Source organism: Chlorocebus sabaeus, chromosome 14, assembly GCF_047675955.1.
Source record: "Chlorocebus sabaeus isolate Y175 chromosome 14, mChlSab1.0.hap1, whole genome shotgun sequence".
NCBI lineage: Eukaryota > Metazoa > Chordata > Mammalia > Primates > Cercopithecidae > Chlorocebus > Chlorocebus sabaeus.
Window position 1 is genome coordinate 99,624,551 of NC_132917.1, and position 15,249 is coordinate 99,639,799.

General features: G+C 40.3%; 1 protein-coding gene and 1 non-coding gene across 6 annotated transcripts in view; both read right to left on the reverse strand.

Annotated features, from left to right (window-relative positions):
• The window catches only part of CRACDL (CRACD like), a 148,171-nt gene that overhangs the window by 40,290 nt on the left and 92,632 nt on the right, over positions 1-15,249 (reverse strand). For 4 of the 5 annotated variants that reach the window (XM_038004184.2, XM_038004186.2, XM_038004182.2 and 1 more), the window contains exons 3-5: positions 6,455-6,623; positions 893-1,028; positions 384-548 (exon numbers count right to left, since the gene is read on the reverse strand). In XM_038004184.2, coding sequence (XP_037860112.2) covers positions 384-548; positions 893-1,028; positions 6,455-6,623 — 470 coding nt within the window. Of the gene's footprint in view, positions 1-383; positions 549-892; positions 1,029-6,454; positions 6,624-15,249 lie in introns of those variants that run through there. The other variant, XM_073023242.1, reaches the window with a different exon arrangement.
• On the reverse strand, positions 9,389-9,450 carry LOC119626036 (U7 small nuclear RNA). Its single transcript, XR_005242234.2, has one exon. It is a non-coding gene; the product is annotated as a U7 small nuclear RNA (small nuclear RNA).

The window sequence follows — 15,249 nt, forward strand, 5'->3', positions numbered from 1 at the left end:
CCTCCCGCCGGCCAAATGTCATGGCAACAGAAAACAGACACAACGTGTTTCCCTACTTCTAATGGGGTTCTGGGTCTGGTCATCTGCTCAGACAGGAAAGTCCAGGGACAGGGTTGATTCTGGGTTGATTCTATCAACCTATCACCCTCATAACAAATGTCACCAAAACCACGTCTCCTAACCAGACCTGAATTTCTACTCAAAGAACGAAAATAAACACAGCTCAAGGGCTGACTGTAGGCTCCAGTGACCCAGTCGGCCATACCATGCACAGCCTCACCTATCCATGGAAATCTCAAGGGCACACACAGGGGATCCCAGAGCTCCAGCGCCCTCCAGGGCAAGTGTGGACGGAGACGTGCAGTGGCTTAGGCCGTACTTGCCTTTATGGTGGTGCCGGGACCCACGTCGTGCTGCAGAGACATCTCTGGGGGGCTCCTGGGCAGCCCATCATCCTCAGAGCTCATGCCAGCATCCTCTCCGCGCTTGGCAGGAAGCCCCCCTGGAGGAGGTGGTGGCCCCATTTTCACATTACACTGTATTTTTAACTAGATTGGAATAAAGAACATGTGCTCTTATTTTCATCAATGATATTTATCAACAGATCCTCCTGCTCTAACTCATTCATGCTGGAAATGCCTTCAGTGTCTTGGCGTGGTGCAGAGAACTGAACGTGCATCTGCCACCAGCTCTTCCACTGCCATCTCTTCTTTGTTCATCTAAGAATGAGTTGAGATCCCACTGTAACTCATTTGGTGTCTCCTGGGAGAGCTGTCATGTACATGTGATTCTACTTTACGGCATATCAAATAAACCAAGCGGAAATCATTTAAAAACTTCTCAGCGGATACTTGACTTGCACACCAGGTGACATGACCAAGGAAACATTTACCTGCAGTGCTTTAATCCGATCACACACATTTTCTTGGGAAAACACCCGCACAGGCCGAGTAGGGTCCTGTCCGGACTCAGGAATGAAAATACTGTCGTGAGAAAGGGCCCGGCTGCCCAGCGTGCCCCTCGACTCCCTAGGATAAAAGAGCCACTGTGAGACTCTGCCGACCTCCATCTTACTGACCCCCGGGGGACTCAGAATGAGAAAGGGGGATGTGGGTTAACAGAATATCAAACAACGCTCCCTCTGCTGCATTTACATTTCAGGGGTCCCTGACTTCAGTTCATCCACACACTGTCAACTATTTGGAGCGTTGCAGAGATAGGAATCTTCCTAGGAGATCTAAAGGTTGTGTGAATTATTTTTATTAATGAAAAAAACCAAGGTTTGACAAGGTGTGAGGTGCAAGACTGCAAGCCTGCAGAGGGGAGGGGCTGGCACGGCCAGCTTCTGAGGATGTCCCAGCTGCCCCGGGGAGGGTGAGGTCCCGCCTTGTGGGCAAACACGCAGCCCCTCCATGGGCTGAAGGCTGTATGTGTGCAGCAGGCTGAGGGCCCACCTGATGAACGCATCCTCACAAGACAGACCAAGACATGCATCCGTGGCTGGTTTGAAATGAGAACTACAAATCTGCAAAGCTGTGGCCTCTTTTTATGACCTGGCACCATCCGTGTGACCAAAACCTGTGTGCCTGCCTAGATCCTGGAGCAGAGATGGTGGCCTTCCTTCTGTCGTCGCCATCCCAGTCCTTTCCTCAGCTCGGAGCTCAAGAATCTGATCTGGGACTGAACCCACAGGACATTCACAAAATGTCCTAAAAGGATGTGGGAATTAGCTGTCAAATTTTCCTAGCAGCGCTGGCTGCCTGAACAATAGGTGGAAGGAGATGACTGAGACCCAGTGATGAAGGAAGGAAAGCCTACCTCTGCACACACTGGACATCTCGTGTGCACCACCCCACGTCCTCCCCTCCTGCCACTCCCCTACCCTGGGCCTCCTGTCCACTGTGGGGCATTAAGGACTCTGAGGTGTGGCCCTGTCCCACTGTCAACCAAACTGTGTTGGTTAATAACGCTTCCTTCTCATTAAACTCTCACGCCTGCAACCGTAAGCTTGCAAGTGGGAACTCATGGCTCCCAGGATGTGTGTATCCTCACATGCCAGGGAGGGAACACACCAACTGAAGGAATCGGGCCCTCCCTGACCAGGGCAGCTCTTAACCCGAAGGTCACACACATGCTTGGATTTCCCTTCCCCAGGGGACAGCCCATGGCCCACACTCTCTGGGAACCACAACCACCACCCAAGCACCTCCGTTCTGGATGTAATGAGGAGTGCAGGCAGCATGAAGAGGCCTCTGCAAAAACACAAAATGGCACATGTGCAAGGCCATTCACTACAGCAATATTCAGAAAGACTGAAAGACAGGAAACACCCAGTGCCCCTCAGTAGGCATCTAACTGAATCAACCATGAATGTCCTACAGTGGAGGACTCCACAGCTGGTCCGATGGGCAGGAGGGTCTCCACACACTGCACACAGGCATCACCAGATACTACTAAGTGAAATAAATAACAACCACTACAGAACAATGTCCACAGTATGTCAGCACTGCATAGGAAAGGGGGGCCTGGATATTATCTGAACATGTGTGTGTGTTTCTTATATTTAACAAAATGAAAACAGAAGAAGAAATAACAAGTAAATAAAAGTGGTTTCTTTTAGGGGGAAAGAAATAACTAGATGAGGAGACATAGTGCAAAGATACCTACATTTACAACTTTGTCTTTGAAACTACGTAAACGTTTTATATAATTAAAAGACGAAACCAAACAAAAAGAGAAATTAAAAAATCACTAAAAAGGCCGGGCACGGTGGCTCAAGCCTGTAATCCCAGCACTTTGGGAGGCCGAGATAGGCGGATCACGAGGTCAGGAGATCGAGACCATCCTGGCTAACATGGTGAAACTCCGTCTCTACTAAAAAAAATACAAAAAACTAGCCTGGCGAGGTAGCGGGTGCCTGTAGTCCCAACTACTCGGGAGGCTGAGGCAGGAGAATGGCGTGAACCCGGGAGGTGGAGCTTGCAGTGAGCTGAGATCCGGCCACTGCACTCCAGCCTGGACGACAGAGCGAGACTCCGTCTCAAAAAAAAAAAAAAAAAAAAAATCACTAAAACTAGAAAACAAACACAAACAAACAAATCTAATTTTATATCAGATTGTTGGCATGACCACACAGAGAATATAATAATTTCAAGTGACTTTGACTCCACATCCAAGATAGAATACATTCTAAGAACAACAACAAGAAAACTAAAGATAACAAATTGCACTCACTAATCTTATGAGTAGTAATAATAATTAAAAAACCAAAAATATTAAATTGCACTCTGCAGTTTTATTAGCAATAACACGGATTATAAGACAGTGTGCAGAAAAGTATTTATAGTATCTTTAACTTCCCTGTAGGAAAGGGATAAGGAAATTATTATGAATATATGATAGGTTAAAGAAAATAAGTCATTTCATTAATATCATAAGGAGCCCTGGTTTCCAGCGTAAGAGAAAAGAGAATACAAAGAATTAAAGAAGGAAAAATGTCTTACTAAACTTGAATTGGAAATATCAGCAAATTAATGATGAATTTTTCTCTTGAAAAGTAAACCATTTCCTAGCTATATCCACAGGACAGGTTTAGAATCAGTGACAGCCAATTAGTAATTATCAGCCCTGGCAGCAGGACTGAAGTCTTTAAAACCATTTCACACCACAAGGAGGGGGCCAGGACCCTGTGAAGAAAGTGCTGATTCCAGGTCAGGGGAAGAAAATATACCAAATAAACCTGAGATTTCTCACTGGACAAGAAAGTAAGGAAGCCATCAAAGATGAATGGGGTCATGTCAAAAGAGAGAGCGAATTTCAAGTGACTCTCAACAGCCTAAGATGGAACAACTTGAGCATTACATGAATAAAGACTGTCGTGGATTAAAAAGCAAATCAAATATGTAAAAAGTAATGCATTCCAATGATATCTGGGAAAAAAAAGAAAAAACAAAACCCACTGGCCAATGTCAGGAGTTGCCAGGGGACCACGTCGTTACTCTGAGGGTGGATCAATGAAAGGAGAGCCAAGCATGATCCTGACTTTACTCTAGATTGTATTTCAGAGCAACCAAGCAATTGATGAAGGAAAGTTCTTCATCAAAGAATTTCAGTTAGCAAGTGTACAATGAATGACAGAATTAGAAAAACCACCACTTTGTGACAAAATAACAAATCATCACCAAGTGTTAAAACTGTCAGCTGAAGGCTGGTCGAGGGACCACAATGACACACCCTGAACCCACTGCTCAGAAAGCGTGTGACTCATCCTGGGATGTGATAACATCCAGCACCTGCTTGAACCTGACAGCATCTGGATCCACCAAATGATGTACTGGGAATTGGGAGAATATAGGAAAGAGCTGAATCGCACCAAGAGAAAGCAAAGCCAGAATATGGGACATTCTGCAGGACACGTGGCCCTGCTTTGCCTTCAGATCAATGACATGAAACAAAGGGAGAGGGCAAAAGGAAATCGTTACAGATTTCAGAAGCACAACTGCACAGACACAGACGCGATAAATGGGCGTCACCTTTTTCAACCCACAGGGTCCCATGTGGTTTGCTCGCACTAATGTGCCTCAGCAAATGGAGCTGTTTTCCCCCCAGTAATGGATGAGAAGTTGCCGCAGACTCTCCCACAGGCCAGACAGTACTTTCCTCTTCCTCTGTGCTGCTGTCTAAAAATGTCATTTGTACTTCCCAGGCCTCCTCATGCTCCACCCCCAATCTTCCTTGCCTAGCATCAAAACCAGCAAACTGTTACCAGTCACTGGGCACCAGCTCCCTACAAGGTGCTGGGAATATCAAGATAAAAAGCACACCGTTTCCACTTTCCCTGGACTCCTGTGGCAGGGAGGACATCAGCAAGTGGACAGGACAATTCATCCCAGCTTGCCCCTCTGGCTGGGCTCCCGTCTGTGGTTAGAGGGGCCACACCCAGGCCTGTCTCTCCAACACCAGAACTGTGTGCTCCAGTCAACAGACGGGGTGGATGGGGGTGGATGTTAGAGTTTCCCTGGGGCTTGCAAAGTGATGACATTGAATAATTAGCAATATTATCGGTGATAACATCTCTTTCCCCAAGAGTTCAGAGCACCGCCTAAAAGAGTGCATGCACAGCCGGGCACAGTGGCTCACACCTGTAATCCCAGCACTTTGGGAGGCCAAGGTGGGCGGATCACGAGGTCAGGAGATCGAGACCATCCTGGCTAACACGGTGAAACCCCGTCTCTACTAAAAAATACAAAAAATTAGCTGGGCGTGGTGGCGGGCACCTGTAGTTCCAGCTGCTCGGGAGGCTGAGGCAGGAGAATGGCGTGAACCCGGGAGGAGGAGCTTGCAGTGAGCTGAGTTCAGGCTACTGGACTCCAGCCTGGGCGACAGAGCAAGACTCCGTTTCAATAAAAATAAAAATAAAAAATAAAAAATGCAAGCACAGTGTATCCCTTCCACACTTCACACGGTGCAATGTGAGTCTATTACAATCCCTGCTAGCACCGAAAACAAACAAAACCAAAAAACAAACCCAAAACTGGAAAGAAAAAAAAAAAAAAAAAAGTTCCAATCTTTCCTTTCCAGTCATCTGGTGCCACCAAGTGGCCAGTAACGTTTCTACTCCTTTAAAAAACGCGAGGAAGCTGGGGAGGAGGGGAGAGCAGGGGAGGGGACAGGACACCATTATCCGGATGCTCAAGCCTGGGACCCATCTCGGCGTGGTCTGTACCCCAAACCTGAGGGATATTATGTTTTCTTTAGAGTTCTACCCTTAAAGGGCCAGTGTTGTCTTTAAAAAAAAAAAAAAAAGGTAAAAGCTAGCATAGCAACAAATCTGTTTCGTTTCCTCTTAGTCACAGAAATAACTGCTAGAATAACTGCAGCATATGTACTGTAACTATATTTTAATGAAATACAAGTTACAAAAATAAGGATTTCTTTACTAGACCTTCCTAGTTTTTTGTGCTTATTGGGTCTGTTCTTAACGATATTTTTGGATGATTTTGTCTAAGATAGCAAGAAGCGTCCCCTCCCCACCCCCATCAAGTGAAAATATTCTGATTAGATTATTCAACGTTCAAGTTTAGAGAAATGTATTTTTCTAGTATAGTATCTAGTCCTCCAAAGAGTTTTAAGTCAAGTTAAACCAGGGTCCCTATCCTGATCCTGTCACTGTCAGCTGTAGGATGCTGGGCAAGTTCCACATTTTATCTAGGGCTTATTTTGTCCATTTAGAAAATGGCATACAGTACCTCGTCTCCCACAGTTATTGTGAACTTAAACACACACAGCGTTCTCCACCCCTAAGTTTGAAAAGACAGAAAACACAACTTCTATGGGAGAACCTCTAATGGAATTACCCAGGAGGAAAGGGGGCTCAGAAATCCAGCAAGTTACCAGGATAATGAAATAGTGTATTTGGGTGCTCCTGGCCCGAGAGATGTAAAATGCAACTTACTCCAGCTCATCCTCGGAGTCGTAGCCCACTGGCCCGGACTCGATGGCAATGACCTCATTCCTCGTCTGACTCTGTTTCCAGGTGCTACTTTCTGTGGACGATGGCGATTCTTTTCTCTTCTTCTTCCCAAAAAACTTCTTAAAAGTTTTGAATTTAGATTTTTTCTTTCCTATACAGATGAGAGAAAAAAGCAAATAATAAGTAAGAGTGTTACAGTGCGTGTTTATGTGCACGTATGCAATGGGCACGTAAAAGAGAGAAAGCAAGATTTCCATCCATGCATCAGTCATCTGCTTCTGGAAAGTCCTTTTACGGCGCAGAAGTACATGGTATACCAGTTTTGCACACCTGAAAACACATCTTGTTTTCTTTTTATTTAGGATATTTACGTAAAAGAGCCAAGGACACTTTGGAAGATGATCACAGAATCAAAATTAGCCACTTTCTTCTCATCTATAACCAAGTTCTAATTTCTAAAATATATGTAAGTCAACTACAAAAGTCCTGAGGAGGTAAAGGTTATGGGATAACCCAAGCTATTTAGAAAATAATTCTTGGCCAGGCATGGTGGCTCACAGCCTGTAATCCCAGCACTTTGAGAGGCTGAGGCAGGAAGTTTGCTTGAGCTCAGGAGTTTGAGATCAGCCTGGGCAACATAGTGAGACTTTCTTACTACAAAAACAAACAAACAAACAAACAAAAGTTGGGCATGGTGGCACATGCCTGTAGTCCCAGCTACTAGGGAAGCTAAAGTAGGAGGTTTGCTTGAGCCCAGGAGTTTGAGGCTGCAGTGAGCTATGACTGCACCACTGCACTCCAGCCTTAGTGACAGAGCAAGACCCTCTCTCTCAAAAAAATATTTAAAATTCTGAAATGCTTTGTCTAGTGTGAATACAGCATCAAGGGCAGAGGAGACCCAACGTCATGGGCAAGAAGGTGGCTCTCTAGGGCACCAACTGTATGAGGAGCTAATGATTTTTGGTGAGAAAAACAATGAGACTGGTCATTCCCAAAGGGGAGGGGTGTGGCCAGGCTGAGCCCAACTCTGCCATGCTTTCTGGATTATTAGAATTCACCACACTTTTCAACATTTTGTGATTGCTTCTCTGGTGACAACTTCATTCTCTCGCACAAATTCTATCATACCCAGGTTTCCATGATTTCACATTAGCTGCTCAGCAAAGTTCATTCCTTTTCCAGAATAGTTACAGAACTGACAGTGGAGGGATGTAACATCGTAGATTACCAGGATGCTGTCTAATACCTCCTGAAAATTTGCAAAACAATTCATTAGATTTTATAATAATTTAATAAACTGAATTCCTTAAAAAACCCAGGATCTTTCTGTTGTGTTTATATTACTGCCTCCTTGGGAAGCTTACATGATCTTACTCTCATGGGGAGAATCACTTAGGATTACTTTAGTAGGAGTTCCTACCTCATTACAGGTAGAACAAATCACTCTCCAAGGATAAATCAGTTCTACGGCACAGTTTTCTCAGCGCCTAGTGTGGAAGTGTTCTCAACTTTACAATCGTAAAAAATGTTTATGTTGTTAGTAGATGGTTCTCAGTGAGCATTTATTATTTTGAAAGACCCGTAAGAGTTTTCTGCATTTCGTCAGGACACCCTGTGGCTTTTGCCTAGTCAACAAATTGGTATGCATCCTCGAAGGCCTGAATAGATACACAACCTTAATACCATGACCATCAAAGATGCTGCATTAATGGTGTCCTCAAGTATAACTGGTACACCTCAAGTATAACTGGTACACCTCAAGTATAACTGCTGTACACCTTTGTTCCACTGGCAGGGCTGAGTCAGCCATCCATTTGTTCAAGTTCTATTTCTTCTCCTGCTAGTCTTTGTAGTTCAATTTCTTTAACGGTTACAGGACTAGTCCAGTTTTCTACTTCTTGAATCTGTTTTTTTAGTAACATTTTTCTGAAAATGTATTTTTTCCAAATTTTCAAATGTATTGGCCAAAAAGTATTAATAATATCCTTATATCTTTCAAGCATTCACAACATCTATAGTGACTGATGCCTCTTTTCTTACCCTGATATGAATTATCATAAATGTGCCTCTTCTTTGTTCCTTGATCAATGGCATCAGAGGCTGATCAATTTTAATTGCCTTAATAAAGTTTAGCTTTGTTAATTCTTTCAGTTGAATGTCTATTCCATATTGTATTAATTTCTGTTCTTATCTTTATTCCTTCCTTCCTATTTCTGCAGGTTTACTTTACTATTTTCTTAAACTTCTTGAGATAAACATTTGGTTTATTACTTTTTAGACTTTCCTGCTTTTATAATATAATATTTAAGGCAATGCATTTCCCTCTAAGTCTGTTTTAGCTGCATCCACATATTTTAGAATGTAGTATTTTCATTATTGTTTGGTCAAAAATATTTTCTAACTTCTATTATGATACCTTCTTAGACTTATGGGTTATTTAGGAAAGTATGTCTTCTTCATTTCCAAGCAGTTGAGGATTTTCTAGCTTAATTAATTATTTCTAGCTTAATTAATTATTATTTCTAATAATTATTGTTATTGATTTCTAGCTAATTAGTTATTGATTTCTAGCTCAATTAATTGCACTGTGGTCCAGTAACATACTCTGAACGATTTGAACCCATTCAAATCGGTTGATACTTGCTTTATGGCTTACCACATGAACAATTTTTTAAAATGTTCTTGGTGTGCTTGAAAATAATGCTTTTTCTTTAGTGTTCTATATATGTCAATTAGAAGATCTCTCTTAAAAAATTGTGTTGTCCAAGTATTTTATATCTTTACTGACTTTTAAAATGTTTGTTTTAGCAATTACTGAGAGAGATGTGTTAAAAATAACCCCACTCTGATGACAGACAGATTTTCTTATTTATCTTTAGTTGTCAGTTTCTACTTTACAACTTTATTTGTTGGGGAGGTTGCTTTCCTGCAAAAACCGGAAAGCCTGCTAGACAAATTCTAAAAGAGCTGTAATACTTACAACTTTCTATAATACGTTAATGCATAGAAATGTAAAATTATTATCTTGCTGAGGAACTGAACATTTTGTAAAAAGGCCCTCTTTATGTTTAGCTATGTTTTTTGCCTTACATTTCATTTTGACTGCTCTTAGTACAGGTAGATCATACCAAATCGGAAAATCTGAAATGCCGCAAAATCTGAAACTTTTTGAGCTCCCACCCGATGCTTAAAGGAAATGCTCACTGGAGCATTTCAGACTTTGGATTTTCAAATTTGAGACACTCAACTGGTAAGTATAATGCAAGTATTCCAAAATCTGAAAAAAATCTGAAATATGAAACACTCCTGATCCCAACATTTTGGATAAGGGATATTCAACCTGTATAGCTACACCATCTTCCTCTACCCAGCGCTCATGAGGTACAGGTTTTTGTATCCTATTACTATCCTTACTTTTCTGAACCTTTATAGTTAAGATTCATATATTTAGAGTTTTGGAATCTAATCTGATAATCTTTAACTCTTAACTGGAACAATTAATGTAATTAATTAATCTAAGTAGTTAATCCACTCACACTCACTGTTATTACTGATATATTAATAAAAACAAATCTATCATCTTATGTGTTTTTTCACTGATCTTCAAAAAAAAAAAAAACATTCCATTTCTTCCATTGCTAGTTTATAACCCTTATCTTTTGCTTCCTCTTTCAGTGGTTACCCTAGAAATTATACTACACATTTGATTACAGGTCAATACAAGGATCTTAGAATACTTCAATTCCATTTTTGTGCACTATTGTTTTAATTCTGATTGTTAAAAAAAAAAAAAGTTATTTCATGTTCACATAGATGTATCCACTTGCTTATTGTTTTCTTTGCTCTTCATTCCTTCTCATATTCCAGATTGTCCACTAGGAAGGTTTTCCTTTGGCCTGAGGGCACATTCGTGTAGAATCTGTGTTTACTGGGGGCTTACTGGGGCCAACCCAGTTTTTGTTTGTCCGAAAATGCTTTCATTTCTCCATCACTCCTGAAATACATTTTTCGTAGGTATAACATTCTATTAAGTTGGTGCAAAAGTAATTGCAGCTCTTGCCATGACAGTTAATGGCAAAAACAGCAATTACTTTTGTGCCAATATAATCGTTTGGCAGTTACTTTTCCTAAGGATATTTAGGCTATTATTTCCCTGTTTTGTGGCTTCTATTGTGTTCAGAAGTTAGGCATTGGTTACTTTTTTGCTCCTGTCCAGGTAATCTGTCTCTTTTTCTCAGACTTATTTTAAGATTTTTCATCCTCTTTGGTTTTCTGCAGTTTTACCTCATATGGATTTTCTTTGATTTATCCTTCTTGGGATTCATTGCGTTTCTTAAACCTGTGGGTTGGGTCATCTTTTTGATAAAATCCAGAAAATTCTCAGTCCTTCTCTCCTCCCCTGAGACTATGCTCAAATGGATATTACACCCTTTCACTTACTCTCTACACTCCTTGCTCCCCTTTCTGTATTTTCCATCTTTTTACCATTCTATGGTACATTTTGTATACTTTCTTGTGATCTATCTTGATCTGATATAGTCTGCTGTTATAACCATGCATTTTAATAATTACATTTATTTTACATAAATATAATTGAAAATAAAATTTTAATAATTACATTTATTTTAAATGAATTTATGTAAAATAAAATTTTAATCATTACATTTATTTCTAAAAATTCCTTTGTTTTTCAAATCTGCTACATCTTGTAAAAAAAAAACTTATTTTGTAAATTACACACAGTAAAATTCATTCTTTCTGGTGTACATAGAGTTGTATAATTATCACCACAATCAAGATACAGGACTGTCGTCATGCTGCCCTTTTGTAGTCCAACATCCCCCGCTACCTTTAACCCCTGGCAACCACTTAAAACTTTTCTGTTCCTATAGTTTTGCCTTTTCTAGAATGTCATATAGATTAAGTCACACAGTATGTCCCTTTTTCATTCTGGCTTCTTTCACTCAGCACAACCCATTAGAGGCTCACTCATGTTATACCAAATCCATAGTCTATTTCTTTTTATTGCTGAGTAGAACTCCATTGTGTGGATATACCAGTTTGCTGAACCATTTCAACCTGCTGAAAGACATCTGGGTTCTTTTCAGTTTTTACCAATTATAAATAAGTTGCTATAGTTTGTGTGTGTGTGTGTGTGTGTGTGTGTGTGTAAACATAAGTTTCCACTGCCAAGTAAATACCTAGGAGTTGGATTGCCGAGTCATAGGCTAAGTGTATGTTTAACTTCACAAGGAGCTGCCAAAATGGTTTTCCAAAGTGGCTGTGCCATTTTGCATTCCTCCCTTCAGTGTATCCTTATCAGCTCCTGTTGCTATGGTGGTTTTCTCCAGACATTTAATAGGTGTGTCCCGGTATCTCATGTAGTTTTCCTCTGCATTACCTAATGATTACAGATATGAGATTTCTTCATATGCTTACTTGCCATCTGCACATCTTAGGTTAAAGCATCATTTAAAATTTGCTCCCCATTTTGTAACTGAGTTATTTGTTTTCTTATTTTTGAATTTTGAGAGTTCCAAATATATGCTGGATATAAGTCCTTTATCAAGTGTGATTTATAAATATTTTCTTCTAGTCTGTGACTTGTCCTTTCATTTTCTTAAAAGTGTCTTTCTCAGAGCATATTTTAAAGTTTTGATGAAGTCCAATTTATAAATTTTTTCCTTTTATGGATTCAGGTATTATATCTAAGAATCCTTGCCTAATCCTTGGTCATAAATATCTTCTACTATGCTTTCTTTTAAAGGCGTTAAGAGTTTTATATTTAGGTTTATGACACATTTTGAGTTAATTTTTGTATAATCTGTGAGGTATATTTACATATGAATGTCCAATTGTTCCAGCACCATTTGTTGAAATATTATCTTTTCTCCAATGAATTGCCTTTGCAATTTTGTCAAAATTAATTAACCGTATTTGTATGGGTCTGTTTTTGAACTCTACTTCCTTCTGTCTCTGTGTATCTATCCTTTTGCCAATACCATACTGTCTTGGTTACTGTAGCTTTATAGCAAGTCTTAAAAACAGGTAGTACGAAGCTTTCAACTTTACGTTTTTTCAAAATTGTTTTTACTATTCTAGCTCTTTGCTTTTTCACACAAATTTTCAAATCAGTTTGCCAATATCTGTGAAAAGTTCTGCTGGGATTTTGATTGCTTCCTCTTTACCCCTCCTCCTCCCCATTTCTGATGGGTTATTTAAAAAAAAATCATCCCAGGCACTATTATTATTTCATCTATGTGGACTTGGCTTTTTCCTAAATGAAAAAATCTCTGACTCTTCATGGAAATCAAATAAATTATTACTTGTCAGTATTCCTGCTACAGAATATTGAGCTAACTGTATGTCAGTCTTCCATAACTGACTTTTAAAGACTGCACCGCAATCTTGGTATATTTGTGTAAGAGTTCTGAGTGCTTTTCTGTGTATGTTGTATAATCGTGTCATCTATAAACAGAGACAGTTTTATTTCTTTCTTCCATCTCTCTTGTCTTTTATTCCTTTTTCTTGCTTTATTGCACTGGCTGGGTGCTATGCCACTTTTCCCTGGATGTTTTAAAACTTTTCTATTATCTTCAAACATAGTATGCATAGTTGTTTTATAGGATGTAGTTGGTAATTCTGATATTGATGCCTTCATGTGTCTGTTTCTCTTGTCTGTCTTCACGTGTGCATGGCGTCCTTCTTGTGTGCATATCTACGTCCATAGTTCCCCTTTGCATAAGGACACCCTACTCCAATATGATCTCATCTTAACAAATTACATCTGCAATAACCCAGTCTTCAAATAAAGCCACATTTGGAGATGCTGGAGACTTCAACATACGGATTTGGTGGGAGCACCATTCAACACACAGCATGTTCATTCTCATTCATAGTACACTGCTGCCTTCGATGCCTGGTTATCACTATGTGGTTGTCATGACACTGAAAATATTGCTTTCTGTAATAATTTGAAGTCTAAATAGAAGGTGACTTCCATTAGTGAATATTATTTGTTTCTGCAAAGTACCTGGGTTTGTATCCCGTCTAGAAGCAATATGAACCAAGTTCAAGGGTTGAGGTTCTCTGAATTACCTGAATGGTGGAAACTCAAGCTACAAATCTACAAAAGGGTTGGTTTACCCCTACTTCACACCTACTCAGATTTGGTAGCTCCTTGGCTCCCCTTTATTGTAGAGAGCATCTTCTATTAGACCGTCTACCTTACAGAGACCTTGTAGTTTGATATTTGACCTTGCTCTCACCTTCCACCCCATGAAGACACGAACATTTCCAAGATAGGTAAATGATCTAAGGGCAAAAGTGGCTTTTATACTCTGTTGTCTCTCTAGGTTACCATTTTCCTTTTCTATTTTTTTTTTTTTTTTTTTTTGGAGGCAGGGTCTTGCTTGTTGCCCAGGCTGGAGTGCAGCGGTGTAATCATGGCCCACTAAAGCATTAACCTCCTGGGCTCACACAATCCTCCCACCTCAGCCTCCCAAGTAGATGGGACTACAGCTGTGTGCCACCATGTCCAGCCCATTTTAAAATTTTTTTGTAGAGACAGAGTCTCACTATGCCCAAGCTGGTATTGAACTCCTGGGCTCAAGCAATCCTCCCACCTCAGCCTCCCAGAGTGCTGGGATTACAGATGGAAGCTGCTATGCCTGGCCCATTTTCCTTTCAATTCTGGCCTTATTATTTCTTACTTTGAAAAATATTTTAAAGAATATTCTTATCTAGAATTTTAAATTTTAAGTGGAAGAGGATTGGTCTGAATAACTTAAGCTCACTATTTGAAAAAAAGAAAACTTAGTCTGTTTTCTTCAGTAACCTCTGTATGTATTCAGAACTAGCACTTATTGAGGTCATTTCAGGCTGATGAAATATTTATTCAAACGTTTCTTGTTTAAAACAAATAATAATTCAGTGTTCCATAATATGAGAAAATTTGAAACTCAATTTTTCTTCAGGGCTCATCTAAAAACCCTCACGTTAAATTTGGATTTATTTGGTATCCATTGAAATGTGACAGAGGAAAAATGGTTCTAATATGAAATAATAAGAAAAAATCTATCTTTAATATCTGAAATGGGGCCTTTGCTGATATTAGCATCCGAAGCTAGTGGCGAGCAGCTAGGATTTAATATTATTGGGAGCTGTTTCTCCTGAACTGTATCAAAGAAGATCACTACTGGCATTTTGAATGTAAATAAGAGAGAGATGGAGGCCTTGGTTACCAAAATAAGGGGAGTATATGAATGGCTAATCTAGGGAAAAGGTACATTGTGGGGAGATTACTTTTTTAATGTCAATTTTACAACTCTGTCAACATAAATAGCAATATGTGGATAACAGTAAACCAATCACATGATTGGAGAACTCTTCGAATGTCTTGTGAGATGGTGATTCATGGGCCTGGAATTCAGCTCAGCAGAGAACATACTAAAGATCTCCTTCAGAACAAAAGTCATGAAGGAGAGGGATCAAAGAGTCCTGATGTAATGATTTTTTTACAGGCTGCCAGGTACTCTGCTCAGCCTCCTACGGACACCTTTGGATATTCTTAGATGGTGAATGAATCCATTTAGTACCTCTTCCTTTGCATTCATGTCAACCAAACACGGGGACATGGTTACCTCCAGAAAGGAAGAAAATGAGCTAAAAGGTCCCTGTGCTTGACAGAGAAGCAGAGGAAATGTGCCCCGAGCAGCCTTAAATAATGTGCATGTGCCCCCAGTCACAGTGTGAAGGGCCTGGGGGTATCTGAGCAC